The sequence below is a fragment of the Telopea speciosissima genome, chromosome 4, assembly GCF_018873765.1.
Source record: "Telopea speciosissima isolate NSW1024214 ecotype Mountain lineage chromosome 4, Tspe_v1, whole genome shotgun sequence".
In the NCBI taxonomy this organism is placed as follows: Eukaryota; Viridiplantae; Streptophyta; class Magnoliopsida; order Proteales; family Proteaceae; genus Telopea; species Telopea speciosissima.
The window spans coordinates 63191816-63213846 of record NC_057919.1 but is presented as its reverse complement, the minus strand read 5'-3'; the positions used below and the strand labels follow the sequence as shown (position 1 = coordinate 63213846).

Below are 22031 nucleotides of genomic sequence, written 5' to 3'. Positions count from 1 at the left end.
TGAAATTGCTTTAAAAGATGATGTTAAAAAGGCAAGCTAGACCTCCTCACCTTATATAGTAGAGGAAGAGATACAATTAAGTAGTGCCTCCAAAGAGTATGCTCACAAATCATGTCTTTTCTCACAAGACTTGTTTGTTGTCCATTCAAACAAGTCTTCCAATACGCACACCCCATTGGTCATTTAGGTGTCTATTAGAAAACAACAAATTCTCTAATAAACCTTTTATAAAAATTAATAAATATTTTGAATCAAATATTTTAATATCATTTAGAATTCCAATAGTGTATGAATGGAATGTTCTGTTCCAATATCAGACTGACTGTTAGAATATATAATCAAGTCGATTCATAATGATGTTTATGTCTCTAATTATATGTAGGTTTAGGAATTCATAAACTGATTAGTTTGGCCCTGCCGCTTCCTGGTCTGTCACAACCTTAGCTCTAATACCACTTGTTAGAGACTTGGGTAGAATTCATCCTTAAAAGCTAACCGTTATGGAAAAGGTGCCCAAGTACCTATTAACCCATCCACATCCATATTCGTATTCTTATTGTAGTAAAAAGCTATAAAACTGTATATTGTCAGTATATATTCAGATTCGTCCCACGCCGTCACAACACATCAATCAATCTCAAAGAATTGATTTCATTAATGGGGGACCACAATGTCAAGGAAGAGAGAAAATGTTAGTAGAAAAAAGAGTGTTAGTTATGTGAGAGGGCATGGGAAAGAATCCCCACACTCTAAACGTGGGAATCTTTTTCCTTTTGATTAAAGAAGTTGAAAAATAAAGATGAAAAGTACATCGCTCTCAATAGTAAAGGAAAGAAAGCATCAAATCGACAAAATCTCTTACGAAAAATGATCTCTTAGGAAAACTTTGCATTTTACATTTGGTTGTAGCCAAAGATGAATTTAGAATTGTAACTTTCTTTTGATTCATTTTATCTATTTTCCTAAAGTTCTTTAAGTCATACGTGAAATAAGTCTTCAAAATAATTTGATAGTGATTTATCATTCCGTTGTTCTCAAGAGGTGTCATTGTCTTGCACGTTTTTCAAATATGTATGAAATGGAGAGATTGTACCATAGTAGAAAGAAGAATTGTAACGATACAAAAAAGTAAAATTACAACTTCTTAATTTATTGCCAATTTTGATTACAGCTAATCTTTGATACGATTGATATAATGCCTGCTTCTATAATGAAATTTGAACATTCATGATCCTCTTTTATAGAGTAAATATACATGCGAATAACTACAATTACCAAACAATTTTTTGTTCAAATTTCGTTAAACTTAAGAGGCGTAGTTATTCATTTCATAAGGAGAAAGAGAAGAATACATGCATACTAACAGCTAATAAATAGCTAAAGAGGACAACTATTTGGTAGAATAAAGGGTTTCATATGGTATTAGAGTAACAACCATTTAAGACATAAATTGATATGGTCTGATCAATTGAGCAAGAGAACCATTGAGATGGAGGGACATAACTTCATTCGTCGATCCCACCATCTTACCACCAATGAAGACCGCTGGCACAGGCTTGCTGCAACCCATCCTCATGAGTGCCCTCTCCATATCCCTTCCTTCGGGGTCATGGTCAAGCTCGTGAACCATGATGTTCACTCGAAGTTCGTGGAAAAGAATCTTCACCGCGTAACACATACAACATGAGCTCCTACTAAACATCACCACTCCCTTCTCAGAAGCCAATCTCATCACCTTCTCCATCTTAGCTTGAACTTAAGAGTAATATGATTTCTCAAACTCAAGCTTGGAATGTGACTAAGCTTTTAAGATGTCGGAAGCTAAAGAGAGCTCTTGAGAGTAGAAAAATGTTTGGAATTTGTGTTTTGTCTAAGTGTGGAGCTTGAGCTGGGAGATGGTTGGAGAGCTCAATTTATAGGGACAGATAAGGAGTGGGGTTTTTTTTGGTAAAAAGGAGTGGGGTTACTTGGCTACTTTTTTCATTCGAAGACCATTCAAATGGAGAATGAGAATGTACTTTAAATGGGAAATGGAACCGCAACAGCCAAGTTGCAAAATATACCTTTTATGGTTCTTGCAAGGCTGGCAGGCACACGCAGGCCAATAAGCCCTTTACAAGAACCGTTGAATTGGAATAATAGAGGTAGAGAACATTCCTATTTCCTACCTTATGGATGTAACATAATTGGGTCTTATGGGGATTGATGAGAAGGATGATAAGAGTCTTGAGACTCTTAAGGGTATAAACTGGTTAAGTTTTGAGTAATCGGTCCAGTTTTTAATCGGTTCTGATCTTAAGGGGTCAAGATCAAAACCAGCCTGGTTATCTAATGGGCTCCAAATCTAAGATTCAAAACCGTTTATTTATTTTTAAGTTTTTTTGTTTTTATTAATTGATCATGAATACACTTAGATCTTCATTTTCGGATATTTGTTAATCGGTTGATTTTATCTTGTTTCGGTAAAAGCAACTTGTGAGCCACTCACTAAGAATGGATAAATAGATTAGCAAGTTACTAGGTGAAAAGGACAGGCAATTTGGATATTTAAAAACATGAGGGGAGAAGGAGATGTAAAAGCTTAAAGGCAGAGGAGTATCAGAAAAGAAGTTTAGGATAGGGGAGTTTTAGTATATATAGGTTAAGTGTAGGAGAGTGATAGTAATTGTCCCCATATGATTGACGTTGATTCAAACTGTGCTGTGTAATCATCTTCAAATCTTTGATTGCTGAGAGCATGGAAGGGCGGGGAAGACGAGAGAGGGTGGTGGTGGGGTTGCAAGGGAGCGAGAGAAGTAGGGTTGGAGGTGGTGGTGGTGGTGCTGGCAGCGGCGGGGGTGGTGGCGGTGAGGCTATGTGTTGCGTCGGAAAAAAATAGCAGAAGGAGAATGAGAAGAAGGAAAGAAAAATGGAATAAAAAAATAAAAACAAGGACAAAAATGTCTTTACAAAAATACTAACATGATGACATCACTAATTAACCGTTAAAAGGTTTTTTCCGTTAACTTTTGGGTCAAAATTGATATTTCGGTGCTTAGTGGGGTGGCATTAATTTAGCGGGCTATCGGAGGGGGTGTCGCTGATAATTTTCCAAAAAACAAATGAGAAGATGGTATCATTCTCCGCCGATATCGATTCAATACTGATCTGGATCGGTCCGGATTGGCCTAGTAGTATCATTGTTCTAAGAATCGGTATTGTCATGAATTGATTCAGATTGGCCCGTATTGGTCTGGATTGGCCTACAAAGTATTTTTTGATAATTTCTGAATCGGGTCAGATTAGCGTATCCGGATTTGTATCCAATCTAAGGGCCAAAACCGATCCCTGGCCCAGGAATCGGTATCGACCTCTACCATCCATTGGTCGGAAATCAATCAAGCTCCCATGTAAGTATGTAACTCAAACATAATAGATCCGTTTTGTAAGATCTAAATTTAAATTCTTTTGGCCAATGGGTTTTGATTTGAGTTGAAATTAAACAAGATATGGGTTATGTTAGGTCTTGATGCTGGTTCAAACCTAGCAACATTGGTAAAGCTGAAGAAAAGAGAAAGTTCTTTCTTATAAACAAGGAAGGTATTTGGATGATTAATCATGGAAACTAAGAGAAGAAAATGTTCTTGTTTGAGTATGCATGAACTAATACACAAGTAATTGGGTATTAGTCCACTAAACAAGAAACTGAAAAGATTCTTGTAAAACTAATGTTGTGTTTGGTACGTATTCCAAAAAATCAAATCAAACATAGTTTTAATTTCAAAAGCTCTATTGAATGATTAATCCAAACACTGACAAATATAGGTATATTAATTTTCATTCTCTTTAACCACGGTTTAGAATTGAGATTTTCAAGGGGTGGCGCACGTAAAACCCACAAAATGTTGAGGTTGAGAAGATAAGATGATAAATACATATTAAATAAATAGTAGGTCTAGATGTTAATATCATGGGAGGAGGATTAAGGTTGTGTTTGGTATGCATTCTTGAAATGTATTCTAAGTTAATTTCGCATTCTAGTGTGATAAAAACAACTATTTTTTATCATCCGAGAATGCAAAATCTACCCAGAATGCGTACCAAACATTGACCTATATATACCAAGTAATACAACCTTAAAGTTTGAAATTTTAAGAAATTTCACTTAATTGGAATCAAATAGTCAATAGTTCTTTGGAATGTTTGAGAGACCTAAACAGGCAATGTGCAACTACAAAACTTCCAAGTTTCTCGCTGTTTGGATGATAAAGATTTCAAACTAAGTATTTTTATTGGACGAAAGTTTTCCTTTACCCGTGGATAAGGAAGAATTCCTTCACCGTTGGTGTTTGGACTCCTATGTGCCGTCCTAAATTCCTATCACCTATCGTATAAAATAAAAAATCTCACATCGGTTAGGTCAATAATTCTTTTCCCATGATGAAGGAAAACTAGGTCCGATTGCATCCACCTTTAGGTCATGAAAATCTGGTTTCTAGAAGTGTTAGAAACCTATAAACTTACTTAAATGTACTTCCCGCTCCTCCTCCCTCTTAGATCAAAGGATCTGAATCTTCTACTTCTGAGCTGTCCTTATTTTCGTGTGCCCCACACACAGCAAGGTGGAAAAGACTGCCTTACCCTTGCTCGGGCAAGGTGCATGGCAGGGGTAAGACGGTCTTTTCTCCACCTTGCTGTGTCTGGGGCACAGTGTGCAACGGGCAACTCGGCAGTAGAGGGATCCGACCCTAGATCAAAAGCAAACATTTATTTATTCAAGAAAAGAGTCCCATGGAAATTCCAATGAAAAGGGCATAAAATCATAAAAGTCAGGAATAAAAGATGGGGCGTAACCCACCAAATATGAGAAAGAGAAAAGAAAGAAACTTTAGAATTTAGGGTTCTAAAAGCATACCATAAAGAAACAGAAACAAAATGATAACCTAACAAGAGAATATCGGCAATCAACAGTTGGAGAAAATTTGAAAAATAATAATAATTTCAAAGACCACATGTGGGAGGATGTATTGCAGAGGGATTCAGGTCTTCTACGGTGTAGCTGCTTGTCCTGCCTGTGCTGTGCAGATATAGGGTCGCGCGTAAAGATCATTTTACCTTCACTCGGGCAGGGATAAGGCGGTCTTTGCACGTGGTCCTGTGTCTGCGCAGCACAGGCAAGATGGGCAGCTGCGCCATAGAGGATCCAAATCCGTTGCAGAGTTGGTAATTCACCCATATATGGTGCTAGGCTGCTAGCTAGTATTCTTTTTTTATGATTTACTTGTATGAGAAAATAATGTGCACACAATCGATAATGGACCGATAAGAGCCAGCTAAGCCAACCCTATAAAAGACACAACCTGAATTGAATCGAAACCGAAACTAAACTTTGTCTAAACGATTTGTCCTAATGCTAGATCAAAACCGATTCAACCCAATCGATTGACACTCCTAAATTTTCCTATAAATTTTGAGAGGAAAAAAGAAGACTGTCTGGTTGAGTGGCTGTGTGGTGTCCGTGCTGAAACACAGGAAGAGTGGAACGCCCCTGTAAATGAAATTTCCCACCCCTGTTGGATGCCCCTGTAATTGCTCTCATTGGCCCTACACTGGTGCAGGGGCCACACAGCCCGACTACCATCCCCCTCTCATTTTGAAATTAAAGAAACTTCTAAATTTAGATTCAATTGATGAGTGTTGCATTTTACCATATATAATATTGGGCGTTGTTTTCTGGGTGGGACGCAGGGGTCACGTCGCGCAAGCCAACCAATGAGAATGCACGCGGTGGCACAAAAGGGGACAGAATTTCCACCATACTTATATGAGGGCGTAGCGATCATTCTTCCCTATTATGCGTGGGCGTAACCCTTACGTCCCACGTAGAAAACATTCTCCCATATAATATATAAAAATGAAAATGTATGTATACCAACCCACCAACCCTTATCATATGAATGCATATATTATATGCTCTTATTCTTAAACTCACGTGATTTACCCAAAAAAAGAAAATTTCTTAAACTTACGTGCAAAAGAAGCAAGGAAGCCGGCGGCCTCCCGGCGCCGCCCACGGCCCACAGAGGTGTTAGGGGGGCACGAGATAGAGAATCGCAGACCTCTAAATACTATTCCTCCCTTTGTAGATATTGCAATCTTTGTTGACAAAGAAGAGTTGAAAGACTGAGAGAAGCAGAAAGAATTGAGGCAACCGTTGTTAGAGAATCTTGTAGCTTTCCTCCCTTCTTATATTCTTCTTCTTCTTCGTACTTGGTTCTTTTACATATTGGGGAGTTGAGTACTGGGGAGAGAGATACCATACCATATTCGGTCTTCGTCTTCGTCTTTGTCTTTGTCTTTGTCTTCTGCGGTATCTATCTTTCTATCCTTCAAAAGTATTAACAATGAAGATAGGCAAACAAATGGTTACAATACTAAACACGTCTTACCTTTTACCTTTCCAGTATTATTCTCTGCCGAATCTCATAGATTGTTCATTAGACGGTCAAGGAGAACCCTCAAGATCTGAGACCATAGAATCAGGAATCTTCTCATCCTCCTCTATTATCATTCTACTAGGACAACACAGATTCCATAAAAGTTATATTTTGCAAGTTGGGCTCCTCTTGGGACGAAATTTGCTGTTACAAGGTTAGCAGCCAAGAAAATTGGATCTTAAAGGGTATTTTATAAAATACTAAAACCTGGGAGGGTATTTAAGAATCCAAAAAGGAAGTAAATTATTCCATTTCGGTTTTGCTAGTCACCGATAGCGATACCGTGCTGATACCATATCGGGAGCACGATATAGACAAGGGGTAAAATGATCAAAAAACTCATTTTTAAAGAAATTTCAGAAGTAATTTTGTCCAATACAACCGATTTAGGCCGCTACCATATCGATATCGTATCGGTTTTGCGTGTTGTCGATACCTATTCCGATACCATGCACTAAAACAATGTGTAGTAACAAAAAAAATTTCCCATTTCCATGGGACAACTGAAAAAAAAAAAAAAAAAAAAAAAACTTTTTCTTAGGTAAGAACCATTCTTTTGGGTATATATCTTTAAAATACATTCTCATTCTCCTTTTTGAACGATCTTCCAATGAAATAAGTAATAGTGAAGTAGTAATCCACCCTTCTCTAGCCCTATAAATAGAGCTCTCTAGCCTATTCCCAACTCAAGCTCCAAATTAACTTAGGTCAAATACAAATCTAAGCAATTTCTCTACTCTTAAGAGCTCTCTAGCTTCCAACATTTTCTAAAGCTTAGTCACATTCCAAGCTTGAGTTTGAGAAATCAAAACTACTTCTAAAGTTCAAAGGAAGATGGAGAAGGTGATGAGATTGGCCTCAGAGAAGGGAGTGGTGATGTTTAGTAAGAGCTCATGTTGCATGTGTTACTCGGTCAACATTCTTTTCCATGAACTTTGTGTGAACCTCATGGTTCATGAGCTCGACCATGACCCTGAAGGAAGGGAAATGGAGAGGGCACTTATGAGGATGGGTTGCAGCACAAGTGTGCCAACGGTCTTCATTGGTGGTAAGTTGATGGGATCGACGAATGAAGTTATGTCCCTCCACCTTAGTGGCACACTTGTTCCATTAATCAGACCATATCAAGTTATGTCCTAAATGGTCTCGCTGCTCTGATACCACATTAAAAGTATATGTTCTCTCCTTAGGCACTATTTTACCTATGAAATCCTCTATTGTACCAAGTAGTTGTTCTCCTCAGCTATTTATTAGCTTGCTATATCAATTTATCCTTCTCTTTCTCCTTATGAAATGGATTATTACGTTTCATGAGTTTAACATAATTTGATCGACTAATTAATAGCCTAATATAAATGTGGTTCTTTATATGGATGGTCAAATTCCATTATATAAACAGGCGGATCTTTATCCCCGGCCTGCAGTTCCCTGCCTGGTACAGTTCCTGCAATTCCTCTCATAGGGAGTGGAAATGACCACCCTACCCCCTGCCTGAAGACACTACACGGGTGAGGTCCACCCCCCCCTCTTATTAGAGACACTAGGGAACTGTTCCGGGTAGGGAACCGCAGGAGATATTTATCCATAAACAGGTATTATATCAATCACACGGAACATAGCCAAATATTGCTAAAAATGACAAAATAGATTTCAAAACCATTCTCTTTGTTGTTATGTAATGTGAGATGAAGTCTTGGGATCGTTCTCCTCTCAGGTTCCCTGCCCGGTCAGGTTCGCAGTCCTCTAATAGGGGGGCGAAAATGACAACCTCACCCCCTGCCCGAACACACTGCCCGGGTGGGGTGAGGTTGTCCTTTCCACCCCCCTATGAGAGGAACCTACGAACCTGACCGGTCAGGAACCTGAGAGGAGAAAAATTCCAAGTCTTGACCCACCCATTACCCAAATATGATGCTTTGTAAGAAAGTAAAAAAGGTAAAGGAAAGGAACACTTTTAGTCCCACATTGCCCACGTACAATATAAACTTTTAAAGAGAGGTATCTCTCATGTCCGGATTGGGTTGGGGTGTTTTTCACACACGCATGCCAAGCCGGGCCAGGTCATGGTCGAGGGTCGAGGCTGTGGGTCCACTTATCTTTTTGGAAATGGGCTTAGGCTTATTATTTTGTGATGGGCTTAAATGAAGCCCATGATTTTTTTGGCTTAAGAATTCAAACTGGGGCTGCAACAGAGTCGGGTTAGGCCGGGCTTTTTAAAACCCTAGCTCAACCCTGAGTACCCTTAGTTGGGCCCAGGTCCGCCCTAACCCTGACGGGCCAATCCCGCCCTAATTGGCCCTGATCGGGTGGGGCTTGGCCTATTGGTTCTGACCCTATTGCAATAAGCAAATCAAAATAGCTGAATGTTTATATAGCAACACAATAAAGGGACAGATCCACATTATTCTGGTTATTTTATTATGTTTCTTTTACCTTGGTAAACTGGTTAGGCCCCATTTTAAATAATTATATTCCTTCATCACATGTATCATAACTTCTATTTTTTGATAAATAAAGAATTTTCATCACGGAGTACAACCCAAAAATGATGCTTCAGTGAACCATAGAGCACATACTAGAATATTAACACAATAAACAAATAAAGTACAAAATCAAGGGCAAAATCAAGGTCAGGCTGAGCCCGAGATCTCAAGCCTAACCCGGCCCCAGCCTGACTCAAGACCAGGAATTTCTAGCCCTAACCCACCCTCAGGGCCAGAAATCTTTAGCCCAGGCCCTGTTAGGGCTCAGGGCAGGCTAAGGCGGGTTTGGGCCAAACTTGCAGCCCTAATTCAAACAGTAACGTGTATATCTGTACGTATGGTTGTGTCTCTTGACATACCCTTCCATATAGGTACAATTATATATGTATGCTAAACACATACATGTACAAGTAGACCTACGTTAGATACCCACACACCCATATGTAAATAGTACAGGTAACCTATACATAGAGAGACTGTGGAAGGTTATGGTTTCAGAATTGAGGCCGTTTAGTTAAACGGTTTGAACCGAACCGAACTATTTAACACTGTGAAATGTACATAAATGTGCCAAAATCAATCAGAAACCATTTAAAACCGAAACCGTAAAACCGTTTAATAAATGGTTTGATTATGATTTCACAATCGAGACCATTTAATTAAATGGTTTGAATCAAACCAAACCATTTAACCGAAAATGGACTGTTTAACCCCCTTAGGTGTACTATTACAGGGCTGTTTACAATTTTAAGGACAATGTCTCTCTGAAATAACTCAACCCGCATTGCACTTCAATTCGATCTACTATATCATTTCACTTGCACTTCAGTTCTACTGCAACATTTCATTGATACAACTCAACTCAGATCAGTTCTACTTCAAAAAGATTTAAAGGAACACACAAATCTTCATTTGGTTACTGAGATAAGTCTTATAAAAAATAAGAACAGTGTAAAATAGAGGGAAAAGAAAGAATGGCATCTAGAAACTTTATGATAACCTTTTTGTGTTGTATATTGAAACATATATGCATGGAACGATTCGATCTAACATTCTACCCACCACACTAATCTCCACGCATGTGCATACGCTTTGCCATGTGAAACGAAATATGGATTTGGGACTTGGGACCGCAGGCGCTGCTCTTCTACTTTTCTTGCGCGCAGCTGTTACCCCACTCTATCTAACTGTTTTGACTTTCCAGGCCAAGGGCTGGGGCACTTGGTCAAGTGTCTCGTGAGAATTATAAAACTATCAAAACTCACTGTTAGGTGGTGTTAGAAACACAACGTAGCAGAATGACAATTTTGCAGAAGAAAACGAAAAAGGAAGAGAAATCACTCACACACACATACAAGATAAGATTTATGTGATTTATATACCCCTAAGAAGGAAGGCTACATCCATGACCGAACGATAGAACGAATCTACTATTTTTGTGAAGCAAATGCAAACCCTCACTCATATCTCTCAAAGAGATAACAACATTAATTTATAAGAAAACCCTAATCCAAAAAATATAAAACTGCCCCTAGAGACCCACCTGGTCAGGTTCGGATCTAACCCACTTTTTGGCCATTCTGGTATGTTTCGAAGGCAAAATGGCCCGCCGAAGAATCACCACAACACTTTCTGGATTGATCAGGCTTCACCAATAACAGGTGGATCCCATCTAACAGATTGATTATTTCTGGTTTTTTTCTTTAACATTAAGAATGTGTTTGGTATATTTTCGAAATAGATTCTGGGTATAGACTTCATGAAGAAAGCTAGAAAATAGAGAAGAATTGGGTTTCAAAATGCATACTAGACCCAAAATTTATTCTGAGAATGCATACCAAACACCCTAACAAATCATCTTTTTTCTTTTTTTTATGAAAATGAAAATTCAATTAACAAAGAAGAAAGGAAACATTGTTCAAATAACCAGAAAAAAGAAAAACCCTTCCCCATGCTACTTACTTTTTTGTTTTGCAAGCCTATTAAACAAATTACAGATCCCATCATCCCCATCATTACAATAAATAAAAAAATTCTTTCAAAATATACATTCAATGAGAGAATATATGAATAGAATGTCATGGTTGAGAAGGTCCAAACGACTGTTTGATCAAGGCCTGTAGATCTTGTGACACATTCCACACCTGGATGTTAGTTTTTCCTATATTATCAAAAAATTGAAAACCTTTAAGAAATCCATGAGCTTTAGCTTTAACAACTTTGTTTGTCAAAATATTGTTAAGTTCAAATGGAAGGACAGGGGGATGGGGTTTCCATCAAACTTTGCACTTAGAATCTTCATGTGCAAGTCTATTATTTTTTAATCATATGGACTAATGATTAGGCAAGTTGTTGATTGTGTATTGAATCCCCTTTATATGACAATTATCAAATTTAATAGTTTATTTCAATTGCATATAGACAATCATATACGGGTCTTCCCCCTTGATTAATCAACAATTCTTGTTGAGTGCAATTGATAGACTTGTCCAATCTTCATTGATATTAAAATTTTGTTTAGATAAAATACCATTGGTTTAAGAAGTCCCAGCCCAATTCAGTTCTCCCACACAACAAAGATATGAAGCTTGCACATAAGTTGAATATTCAACTTTGGGTAACTTTGGTTCCAATTGAAAATATAAGGTAGGGGTATCAATTCTAGGCCCGGCCCAGCAGGCCCTACTGAACCCGCCCAATTATGGCCCGACCGATTATGAACTTTTAAGAATGTTTGGTTTTTCCACTGCATCTGCATCCTTAGTCTGATTTTCAAAGTTGGATTGTTCAATGTTACAGATGAACTTTTAGTCAGAAGATGACTAAGTTGGTAAAAAAATGAGGGTGCAGTTGGTTCTTTAGGTACGTGTTAAGGGTGTTAGCAGTCAACTTTTGTTAGAAATTCCTTGGGTTTTGTGAAACTCTAATCCATCTCCATACAGTGAACTAGAACACGATTGAGTAAAAAAAAGGGGAAAACAATGTGTACATTGCACCCACGTATGTTGGAGAAGAACAATATAAAATAATCCATAATCCTTTGTGTTGCCATTCTTCGTGAATGAAGCCTTGATCAGGATCTTCTCCAGTCTTCTTGTCTCACATACACCTCTCACATTCTTGGTGGGAAGAATAGAAAATGAGATCAAGTGACTGCTGGGACTCTAAGCATGTATTTATAATAAAGACAAACTCTAATTGAATCCACCCTCACAATGCATGAAAAAGACTAGTATACCTCCATTAACCTTAAAATAGTCCCAAGCCAGGTTTTATGCCTATGACCCCACACCAATAGATTAGGGTATAATTAGTTAAGGCCGAATATAATATTAAAAATATCTTACAACTTTGGGTTGGAAAAATGATAAATTATGGATCAAATTGAGCCTAAATGGCTTCTTTGATTGATGTGGACATTATGGGAATTTACAACTCACATGCCTATGTTGTGTGTGTGAGATTAATAAATGAAGATTTTTTTTGATAGTTAGAATAGCAGACAATAATTTGAGGACCATAAGCTTAAACATTTTATAATCCTAATTCCTAAACCCCATGAGTGCTACGAATTGCGAAATGGGAATTTATGGGCAACCATTTTTTATTTTTCCCTCCAGCCCATTTTAAAGACCAATATTAGGGTTGCACCGTTTAGAGCCCGTTTAAAGATTAAATAGACCCATAACCTGGTTAAAGCCCAATTTCAGTATTCGATTATACCCTGAGACCGACCAAGCCCGTCCAGGCCCGGCCCAAATACTTAAACGGTCAAATACGGTGCAGCCTTCAAAATTGGTGAGGCCCGACTAGGCTAGACCAATCCCGACCGGTTGATACCCCTAATACAAGGGTAAAAGTCTCAACACAGTTAGTTGAGCAGATGGAACCTAACACTTAACACGTGTCTGGTCGAGGGAGGCTTTCCATCAAACTATGAACTTAATTAAAAGTGTCATCCACATGCCTTGAAAACGTAGAAAATTATCCTCTCAGGGTCCTTGCCTGGTACAGTTCCCTAGTGCCTCTAATAAGAGGGGGGTGGAACCCACCCGGGCGGTGTGTTCGAGTAGGGGATAAGATAGTCATTTCCGCCCCCTATGAGTGGAACCGTACGAACTGTACCAGATAGGGAACCTGAGAGGATAAAGATCTTGAAAAACGTTAGATACTACAACTAAATCTGATTTTTTTTGCAATGGAAATTCTGTCGCAAAAGCCTCAAAATTGTTCTAAAAGCTCTGGTCCATGTAATTTTTTACCGTACCAAACTATGGGGATGAAGTCCATGGCAAAGCTTTTGTTGCAATTTGGGCCAATCATGGGTGAAAATTACAGTAGCTACACATCATAACCTATGGTAAATTTTTACCCAAAAAGACAGTAATTTTTGTCTCTAATGGAAGTATACATTTCATCTTCAATGGCTTTTGCGGGAATATCCATCGCTATTGACATTTTTAGGTTTGAGAAATGTCCCAAAAATAGGTATCATTCTTCTACGATAACCCTCCCAAAATACCTTTTTTTCCCACCATAATTTATTCTGTAGCAAAGATTTTCCATCAGATCCTCTTAAAAACCATTTGTACGGGTCTCCCCACATGTGTGTTGATTCGATAAGCTTGTATTGGACGGGGTGAGAGTGACTCTCTTCTTTCATACCCGAAATGAAATAAGTGAGAGTTTAGTATTGAAATTTTTTTCTTTTCTCCGAATCTTTCCTTTGGCTCATGTAATTTCCATTTTAGCTTTTTCTTTTTCTAATAGTACTTTCCATGGCCTATGATACCTTTGATAAGATAACTGAAGCAAAAACATTCATGGAGATCAATGAGCATACAGACATAGTAATGGAGGTGTGATTGACGTATCTGATTCTATGGTTGTGGAAGCTAAATCCTTTCTTAATGATATCCGCAACACACGAACTTTGTCGGTTTGATTTACCCTCTTCCACATCAGGTTAGGTTTTCTCAGATTGTTCACTTAATGGGCCAGTGACAACTATTTATAGTGCTGATGGTAAGAACCAACCCTGTAAAGAAATTAAGATTTTTTTCCCATTAAGGAAACAATACTTTAGGTTCACACATAGAAACTGGACTCATATCATCTAATCTGATTTTATTAAAACAAAATTGAGGCTATGTAAACCCACCTTATGAAAATCTTACAACCTTTAGATACAGTTTTTAATTTTTCAAATGCTTCTTTACCCCAAAATAAGGTTTTCTATAGCTAAAGACTTGATAGATACACTACCTTTAGTAGTTATGGTAAATTTCCCCAATTTTAACTTAGTGATTCTATATAGTAGTAGTTTGAGTATCGCATTCTAGCCTTGCCACATGTCAATTTGGCATAAGTTGGTTGATTTTTGGTATATCAAGTTGTTCATCAGATGGTCAAGTAGGGGACCCTGAAGATCTGAGACCATAGGACCCTTAATTATTATATGGTATGGTCAAGTAGGGGACCCTGAAGATCGGAGACCATTGGACCCTTATTATATGGTTACATGCATAGGGTAGGAATCTTCTCATCCGTCTATTATCATTCTACTAGGACAACACAGATTCCAAATCAGTGGTTCCTGTGGAGACGTGTGCCTGTCTTGCAAGAACCATAAAAAGGTATGTTTTGCAACTTGGGTTGTTGGAGTTCCACTTCCATGGGAACTGAGAAAACTTTCTTTGATATTCTTCTGGGAATATATCCTTACGTCCCATTCTCATTCTCCTTTGAACGGTCTTCGAATGGAATTAGTCAAGTAGTAGTCCACCCCTTCCTTAATTAACCCTATAAATAGAGCTCTCCAGCCTTCTTCCAAACTCAAAAGCTCCAAACTTTACTCTCAAATACAAATCCATAAGCATTTCTCTACTCTCAACAGGTCTCTAGCTTCCAACATTTTCAAAGCTTAATTAGCCACATTCCAAGCTTGAGTTTGAGAAATCAAACTACTCCTAAAGTTCAAAGGAAGATGGAGAAGGTAATTAGATTGGCCTCAGAGAAGGGAGTTGTGATGTTTAGTAAGAGCTCATGTTGCATGTGTTATACGGTCGAGACTCTTTTCCATGAACTTTGTGTGAACCCCATGATTCACGAGCTCGACCATGACCCTGAAGGAAGGGAAATGGAGAGGGCACTCATGAGGATGGGTTGCAGCGCACCTGTGCCCACGGTCTTCATCGGTGGTAAGTTGATGGGGTCGACGAACGAAATTATGTCCCTTCACCTTAATGGCACTCTTGCTCGGTTGATCGGACCATATCAAGTTATGTCCTAAATGGTTGTTGCGGCTCTAATACCATATTATTAAAAGCATATGTTCTCTTCTTAGGCACTAGTTTACCTTTGAAACCCTCTATTGTATCAAGTAGTTGTTCTTCTTTGACATTTATTAGCTTGCTATATACATGTAACATTCTCTTTCTCCTAATGAAATGGATTATTATTACGTCTCTTCTTGAGTTTAAGAGAATCTGAACGACTAAATATATAGTCTGGTACATGTGGTTCTTTGCATGGATGTTTACTCAAATTATTAGTTGGATTAGTGGAAGAATCTCTCCATCCACAGACTAATTAGTGAAGAAGCAGTATTTAAAAGGGAAGTAAAATAATTAAAAATTTAATCTTTAATGGGCCATTAATAAATATTTGCATAAAGTCCATTTAAGATTAAATTAATTAATTATTAATTAGTAAATCCCAGAAATACCCCTGCATAACAATTATGCACCAACCCTCCACTAATCAACATCATCATTATGGAATCTAGGACATGTACATAAGTACTGCCAAACCCCATTCCATAGTACATGTCCATATCATAGCGTACGTGTACGTGATCGGAATCCGCAAAACATGATTACAAACTTTACCAAAAACATACTATAATATATCATTTTAAGTGAAAAAAATGTATTGCAAAACCATTTACAAAACGATACGTACATGATCTTGATTCTGATCCGACCATCCACAAACTAACTCCCTGTGATATTCCTCAATTGAATAGTGAAAACCATGTTGAGTGACTCTTTCACTCACATAATATTTACGCATTCTCAGAACACCGGCTTTAATTCTCTTAAACCTCAGTCATTGGTGAATTAGAGAATACATTCACATTATGCAGTGACAAGGCCCTTTGATACTGGGTCTCGATGACACGTGTATCTCAAACCTATATCTGATAGTAATACATGAGGAAATCGACAAAATAAGATTCTTCGTCATGTGTGCACTTGCATTCGTACCCTGACATCAACATGTCTAGGCATATCCAATGCGACGACCATGTAATAAGGGTGTCTAGCCCAAACCCTAGTCCTGATTACCAATTTAAAGTGTAACTTATGGACATACATTGCTCAAAAAATTTATATCGTATATGATTATATTAAACCAAAATATATGAAATGTTTAATACATAGTAAACCGGGTTGAACCGGGTTTGATGGACACATATATCCAACACAACTCAACTCAGATCAATTCTACTTCAAAAAGACTTAAAGGAACACTCTCTTCAATTCTGAAAATCTTCATTTGGTTACTAAGATAAGTCTTATATGCTCCACTTCTCAGTGTTATTTATTCTGTTGTTACAACATCTCATCCAAGTATCAGAACCCATGAGTAATTGGGTGAAGAAAAACTCGGTCCTCACATAACATGAAAAGTTTTCAAGAAGAATCCTATTGGTTTGATGCTTTTCCTCCTTAATATCAAGGGTGATATGATTTTCTTCTTCATTTTTTTATCTACTTTTTAGAGAGAGAGAGAGAGACGTGTAACATGGAAGGGAAGGAATGGCGTCTAGAAACTTTATGATAACCTTTTTGTGTTGTATATTGAAATATGCATGGAACGATGCGATCTAACATTCTACCCACCACACTAAGCCCCACGCATATGCATACGCTTTGCCATGTGAAACCAAAGTTGGATTTGGGACTTGGGAGTTGGGACAGCAGGTGCTGCCTTCTACCTATCTTGCGCGCGGCTGTTACCCTAATTCAGATCCTCTATGGCGCGTTGCCCGTAGTGGCCTAAGGGGTGCAGACACATGAGTATGCACAATGATCGCCTTACCTCCACTCGGGTAAGGAGCTCAGGCAGGGGTAAGGCGGTCAATGGGCACGTTCATGTGTCTGTGCCGCTCAGACCGCTATAGGCAGTGTGCCGTAGAAAATCTGAATCCCTGTTACCCCATTCCACTAAACTATTTTGTCTTGGGAGATTGACTATTTATTTTTTTATTTTTTTGGTAACATTAAGTTTGTGTTTGATATGTATTTTCATAATAGATTCTGGGTCTAGAATTTTTGTCTCTAATGGAAGTATACATTTCATCTTCAATGACTTTTGGGATGGGAATATCCATCGCTAATGACATTTTTTAGGTATGAGAAATGTCCCAAAAAAGCATCATTTTGCTACGATAAATTACCATCTCAAAATACCTCTTTTTTCCCATCATAATTTATTCTGTAGCATAAGATTTTTTTACCAGATCGTCTTGATTAAAACCATTCGTACAGGTCGTCCCATGTGTGTTGATTCGATAAACTTGTATCGGGTGGGTGAGAGTGACTCTCTTCTTTAATTCAATACCCAATTTGGAATAAGTGAGAGTATTGTATTGAATTTTTTTTCTCTTTTCTCCGAGGCTTTCCTTTGGCTCATATAGGTTTCCATTCCAGTCTCCTCTTTTTCTGACAGCAATTTCTTTTTTGTTTTTTTTGGTTAAATCTGACTGTAATTTCCATGGCCTATGATGAGTTGAGCTCAGCTCCTCCAACGAGGTCGTTCCTTGGGAGCCGAACTCCACTCAGATGGAATCCACTGCCATCAAATGGGTCCAGTGGATTCCATTTGAGTGGAGGCCAGCTCCCTAGAAGCAACCTCGTACGAGGAGATGAGCCAGACTCGCCCATAATACCTTTAGATATAGTTTTTAATGTCCCAAATGCTTCTTTTTCCCCCAAAATAAGGTTTTCAATCTATAGCAAAAGCCTAGATATAATACATTTAGTTTTGGTAAATTTCCCCAGTTTTAAATTAGTGAATTTATATAGTAGTAGTTCGAGTATCGCGTTCTAGCCTTGCCATAAGTAGGTCGACTTTAGGTATATATCAAAATTTTCATCAGATGGTCAAGTAGAACCCTCAAGATCTGTGACCATAGGACTTCTATTATAAGGTTAAATACAAAGGATAGTATTGAGGTAATAATCCCACATCGATTGTGAATGCTCCAACTATCAAGTATAAGAGCCATAAAAAACCACCTCACTTTCAACCAATTGATTTTAAGATGGAAGCATAATAGATAGGAATCTTCTCATCCCTCTAGTATCATTCTACTAGGACAACACAGATTCCAATACATGAATGGTTCCTGTAAAAGGTCTTTATGGCCTGTGTGTGCCTGTCTTGCAATAACCATGTAAAGTATATTTTGCAACTTGGGCAGTTGGGTTCCATATCACTGGGAGAACTGAGAAAAGTTTTTCTTTGATATTCTTCTGGGCATATATCCTTTAAAATACGTCCCATTCTCATTCTCCTTTGAACGGTCTTCCAATGCAATTAGTGAAGTAGTAGTCCACCCCTTCCTTAACAAACCCTATAAATAGAGCTCTCCAGCCTTCTTCCAAACTCAAAAGCTCCAAACTTTACTCTCAAATACAAATCCATAAGCATTTCTCTACTCTCAACAGGTCTCTAGCTTCCAACATTTTCAAAGCTTAATTAGCCACATTCCAAGCTTGAGTTTGAGAAATCAAACTACTCCTAAAGTTCAAAGGAAGATGGAGAAGGTAATTAGATTGGCCTCAGAGAAGGGAGTTGTGATGTTTAGTAAGAGCTCATGTTGCATGTGTTATACGGTCGAGACTCTTTTCCATGAACTTTGTGTGAACCCCATGATTCACGAGCTCGACCATGACCCTGAAGGAAGGGAAATGGAGAGGGCACTCATGAGGATGGGTTGCAGTGCACCTGTGCCCGTGGTCTTCATCGATGGTAAGTTGATGGGATCGACGAATGAAATTATGTCCCTTCACCTTAATGGCACTCTTGCTCGGTTGATCAAACCATATCAAGTTATGTCCTAATTGGTTGTTGCGGCTCTAATACCATATTAAAAGGTCGTACTCAGTGCACAAGGCTACCGCATTTAACAGGGTCTGGGGAGAGTCAAATGTACACAGCCTTATCCCTATTTCCAGAGAAGCTGTTTCCAGCTCTAATACCATATTATTAAAAGCATATGTTCTCTCCTTAGGCACTAGTTTACCTAAGATCCCTCTATTGTATCAGGTAGTTGTTCTCCTTGGCTTTTTATTACCTTGCTATATACATGTAACATTCTCTTTCTCCTTATGAAATGGATTATTATATGTTTACTCATATAAAGTGGAACATGAATGTTTAAGTTCCATTATATAAGTGGGAATTATATGAATCACACCAAACATAGTCAAATTCTACTAAAAATGACTATTTAACATTGAGGAAAGCTTGATCTCATCACTATTCACTTTATTTATAAAAGTCTGAAATGTCTTTTTCATTATTCCAGAAGTCTTATCCAAGTGTCAGAACCCATGGCCCTTTTGCTTGACGGAGATTTAGGTAGGGTGGGAAAATGCTGACGTGGCACTTCAAGATTCTACCCTAATCTTGTTTGTTTGTTTCATCACAAAAAAAAAACAAAAAAAAAAAAAACTTACAAAAATATATGAAATAGCATTAAATACTTTGTCTTGACGTGGCACTTGAAAATCTCACACCTATGCTATCCAAAACCTCACAAAAAACAAAGGACTTTGATTATTGTTCATGGGAAAATTAAATCTCACCTCTATTCTTCCAACCCATTACACTGTGGAACTGGTCCAGTCCCACATCATTCCCCCAGACCCTCACGAATGCCTAAATTACACTTTTTGTTTCTAAAAATTACTAATGGTAGGAACACGGGGGAAAGTATAATTTAGATATTCATCAAGGCAGGTCTATGTAATTTACCTTAATCTTTTTGTGTTATATATTGAAACAAATATGGAACGATATTATCTACCCACCCACCACACATACCAAGTTCCACGTATACATATACGTTTTGCCATTGAAACGAAAACTGGATTTGGGACTTGGGACCGCAGGTGCTATTCTACCTATCTTGGCCCAGCTGTAATCCCCTCTACCCAACTGTTTTGACTTTCTAGAATTTAGCTCATCTCCAGGGAGGCGCGTGCCCAGGGTGCTGCCAGGGGGCATCCAACGGTTAAGTTGTGCCGCACACATCTCGGCGCACGCCTAGGAATGTGTGCGGCACAGCCCAACGGCTGGCAGCGCCCTGGGCATTCCCTACTCCCTGGAGAAGATCTTGATCCGACTTTCCAGGCCATGGGCTGGTGCACCTTTTTACTACATGCAAGAAGAAATATATTGCATTAATATTTAAGACAAATTACATCATTCTTTTTTAACCAAAAAAAAAAGGATTTCCCGATCAAAGTACAAAAGGCTAACAAATTATTATTATTATTTTTATACATTAAGATTGTATTTGGTATCTCTTTTCAGAATAAATTATAGGTTTATTCTGAAGAAAGATAATAGAGAAGAATCAAGTTCCAAATACGTTCTAACCCATAATCTATTTTGAGAATGGATACTAAACACAGCCTAACAAATCATCTTTTAGAACAATAATAAACTTACTCATATGATTCAACCACGTTTTTTAAATCTATTTAATACCCAAGAAGTATCAACCATTCAATAGAGCTCTAGGAAATAATGCATGAATCATATAAAGATATATAAGTGGATGAATGTTAAAGAAATAATCTAGACTAAAAGTTTAGTCATGCCCCATGGAAGGCTCTTGTGGCAATTCCAACTGTTGCATATCTAGAAAATAGGGGATTAGGCACATGTCAAATTTTATACTTTAATTTAATCATATACTGTTCTATGCGTTGGCATCTATTTATTCTTTTAAATCATTCTTTAGGAGTTTTATTTTCTCAATAAAATTTCAAAGCTCTAGTTCGACTCTCCCCTTACCCACCCAATCGGATGTTAGACATCTTTATTTCCTCATTCCACCACCTCCCCACTCCTGCCGCCCTCTCCTTTTGGAGTTTGGATGCCAACCTAGCCACCCTTTTGGGCTGATGGGTCCTCAGTAGGATTTTTTATTTATTTTTTTTTAAATGAAGAAAGGCAAACAAATGGTTACAATACTTCACACGTATTTCCATTTGACTTTCATGTATTATTCACTGACGAATTTCTCTTCCAATCAATTATATTCTTTCGGATGATTGAAACCCATCCCACAATCCCACTTTCCCTCCAAAAGAAGATGATGGATTGTTCTTCACATGGTCAAGTGGGACCAACAAGATCTTAGACCCTTGGACCCCTACCATTATGGGTAGGGTAGGAATCTTTGTCATCATTCTTGTAGGACTACACATATTACAATTTAGTGGTTCCTGTGGAGGTGTGCTCTGTCTTGTAAGAACCATAAAAGGTATATTTTCTCTAGCTTCCAACATTTTCAAAAGCTTAGTCACATTTCAAGCTTGAATTTGAGAAATCAAACTACTCATCCTAAAGTACAAAGGAAGATGGAGAAGGTGATGAGATTGGCCTCAGAAAAAGGAGTTGTGATGTTTAGTAAGAGCTCATGTTGCATGTGCTATTCGGTCAAGATTCTTTTCCATGAACTTTGTGTGAATCTCATGGTTCATGAGCTCGACCAGGACCCTGAAGGAAAGGAAATGGAGGGGGCACTTATGAGGATGGGTTGCAGCACAGGTGTGCCAGCAGTCTTCATCGGTGCTACATTGGTGGGATCAACAAATGAAGTTATGTCGCTCCACCTTGGTGGCACACTTGTTCCATTGATCAGACCATATCAAGTCATGTCCTAAATGGTTGTTGCTCTGATACCATATTAAAAGCATGTGTCCTCTCCTTAGGCACTATTTTACCTAGCTATGAAGCCCTTTATTGTACCAAGTAGTTGTTCTCC

At 38.2% G+C, this 22031-nt stretch overlaps 5 protein-coding genes across 5 annotated transcripts; 4 read left to right on the top strand and 1 right to left on the bottom strand.

Annotated features, from left to right (window-relative positions):
- Positions 1–330: 330 nt before the first annotated feature.
- Positions 331–21999, top strand: LOC122657574 (glutaredoxin-C13-like). Its single transcript, XM_043852317.1, has 3 exons — positions 331–342; positions 1409–1419; positions 21625–21999. The coding sequence occupies exons 2-3, from the start codon at positions 1417–1419 to the stop codon at positions 21928–21930; spliced, it is 309 nt and encodes a 102-aa protein (XP_043708252.1). The 5' UTR covers positions 331–342; positions 1409–1416; the 3' UTR covers positions 21931–21999.
- Positions 1417–1851, bottom strand: LOC122657576 (monothiol glutaredoxin-S11-like). Its single transcript, XM_043852319.1, has one exon. The coding sequence runs from the start codon at positions 1742–1744 to the stop codon at positions 1439–1441; it is 306 nt and encodes a 101-aa protein (XP_043708254.1). The 5' UTR covers positions 1745–1851; the 3' UTR covers positions 1417–1438.
- On the top strand, positions 3026–7765 carry LOC122657575 (glutaredoxin-C13-like). Its single transcript, XM_043852318.1, has 2 exons — positions 3026–3030; positions 7300–7765. The coding sequence occupies exon 2, from the start codon at positions 7311–7313 to the stop codon at positions 7614–7616; it is 306 nt and encodes a 101-aa protein (XP_043708253.1). The 5' UTR covers positions 3026–3030; positions 7300–7310; the 3' UTR covers positions 7617–7765.
- LOC122657578 (monothiol glutaredoxin-S11-like) lies at positions 14925–15251 on the top strand. Its single transcript, XM_043852321.1, has one exon. The coding sequence runs from the start codon at positions 14946–14948 to the stop codon at positions 15249–15251; it is 306 nt and encodes a 101-aa protein (XP_043708256.1). The 5' UTR covers positions 14925–14945.
- On the top strand, positions 18766–19092 carry LOC122657577 (monothiol glutaredoxin-S11-like). The gene has a single exon (XM_043852320.1). It carries the CDS (start codon positions 18787–18789, stop codon positions 19090–19092), a length of 306 nt encoding a protein of 101 aa, XP_043708255.1. The 5' UTR covers positions 18766–18786.
- Positions 22000–22031: the final 32 nt, after the last annotated feature.

What these genes read in the sequence shown, in the direction of transcription:
- LOC122657578 (XM_043852321.1), top strand. Translation starts at nt 14,946, where the DNA reads ATGGAGAAGGTAATTAGATTGGCCTCAGAGAAGGGAGTTGTGATGTTT.
- LOC122657576 (XM_043852319.1), bottom strand. Translation starts at nt 1,744, where the DNA reads ATGGAGAAGGTGATGAGATTGGCTTCTGAGAAGGGAGTGGTGATGTTT.
- LOC122657575 (XM_043852318.1), top strand. Translation starts at nt 7,311, where the DNA reads ATGGAGAAGGTGATGAGATTGGCCTCAGAGAAGGGAGTGGTGATGTTT.
- LOC122657577 (XM_043852320.1), top strand. Translation starts at nt 18,787, where the DNA reads ATGGAGAAGGTAATTAGATTGGCCTCAGAGAAGGGAGTTGTGATGTTT.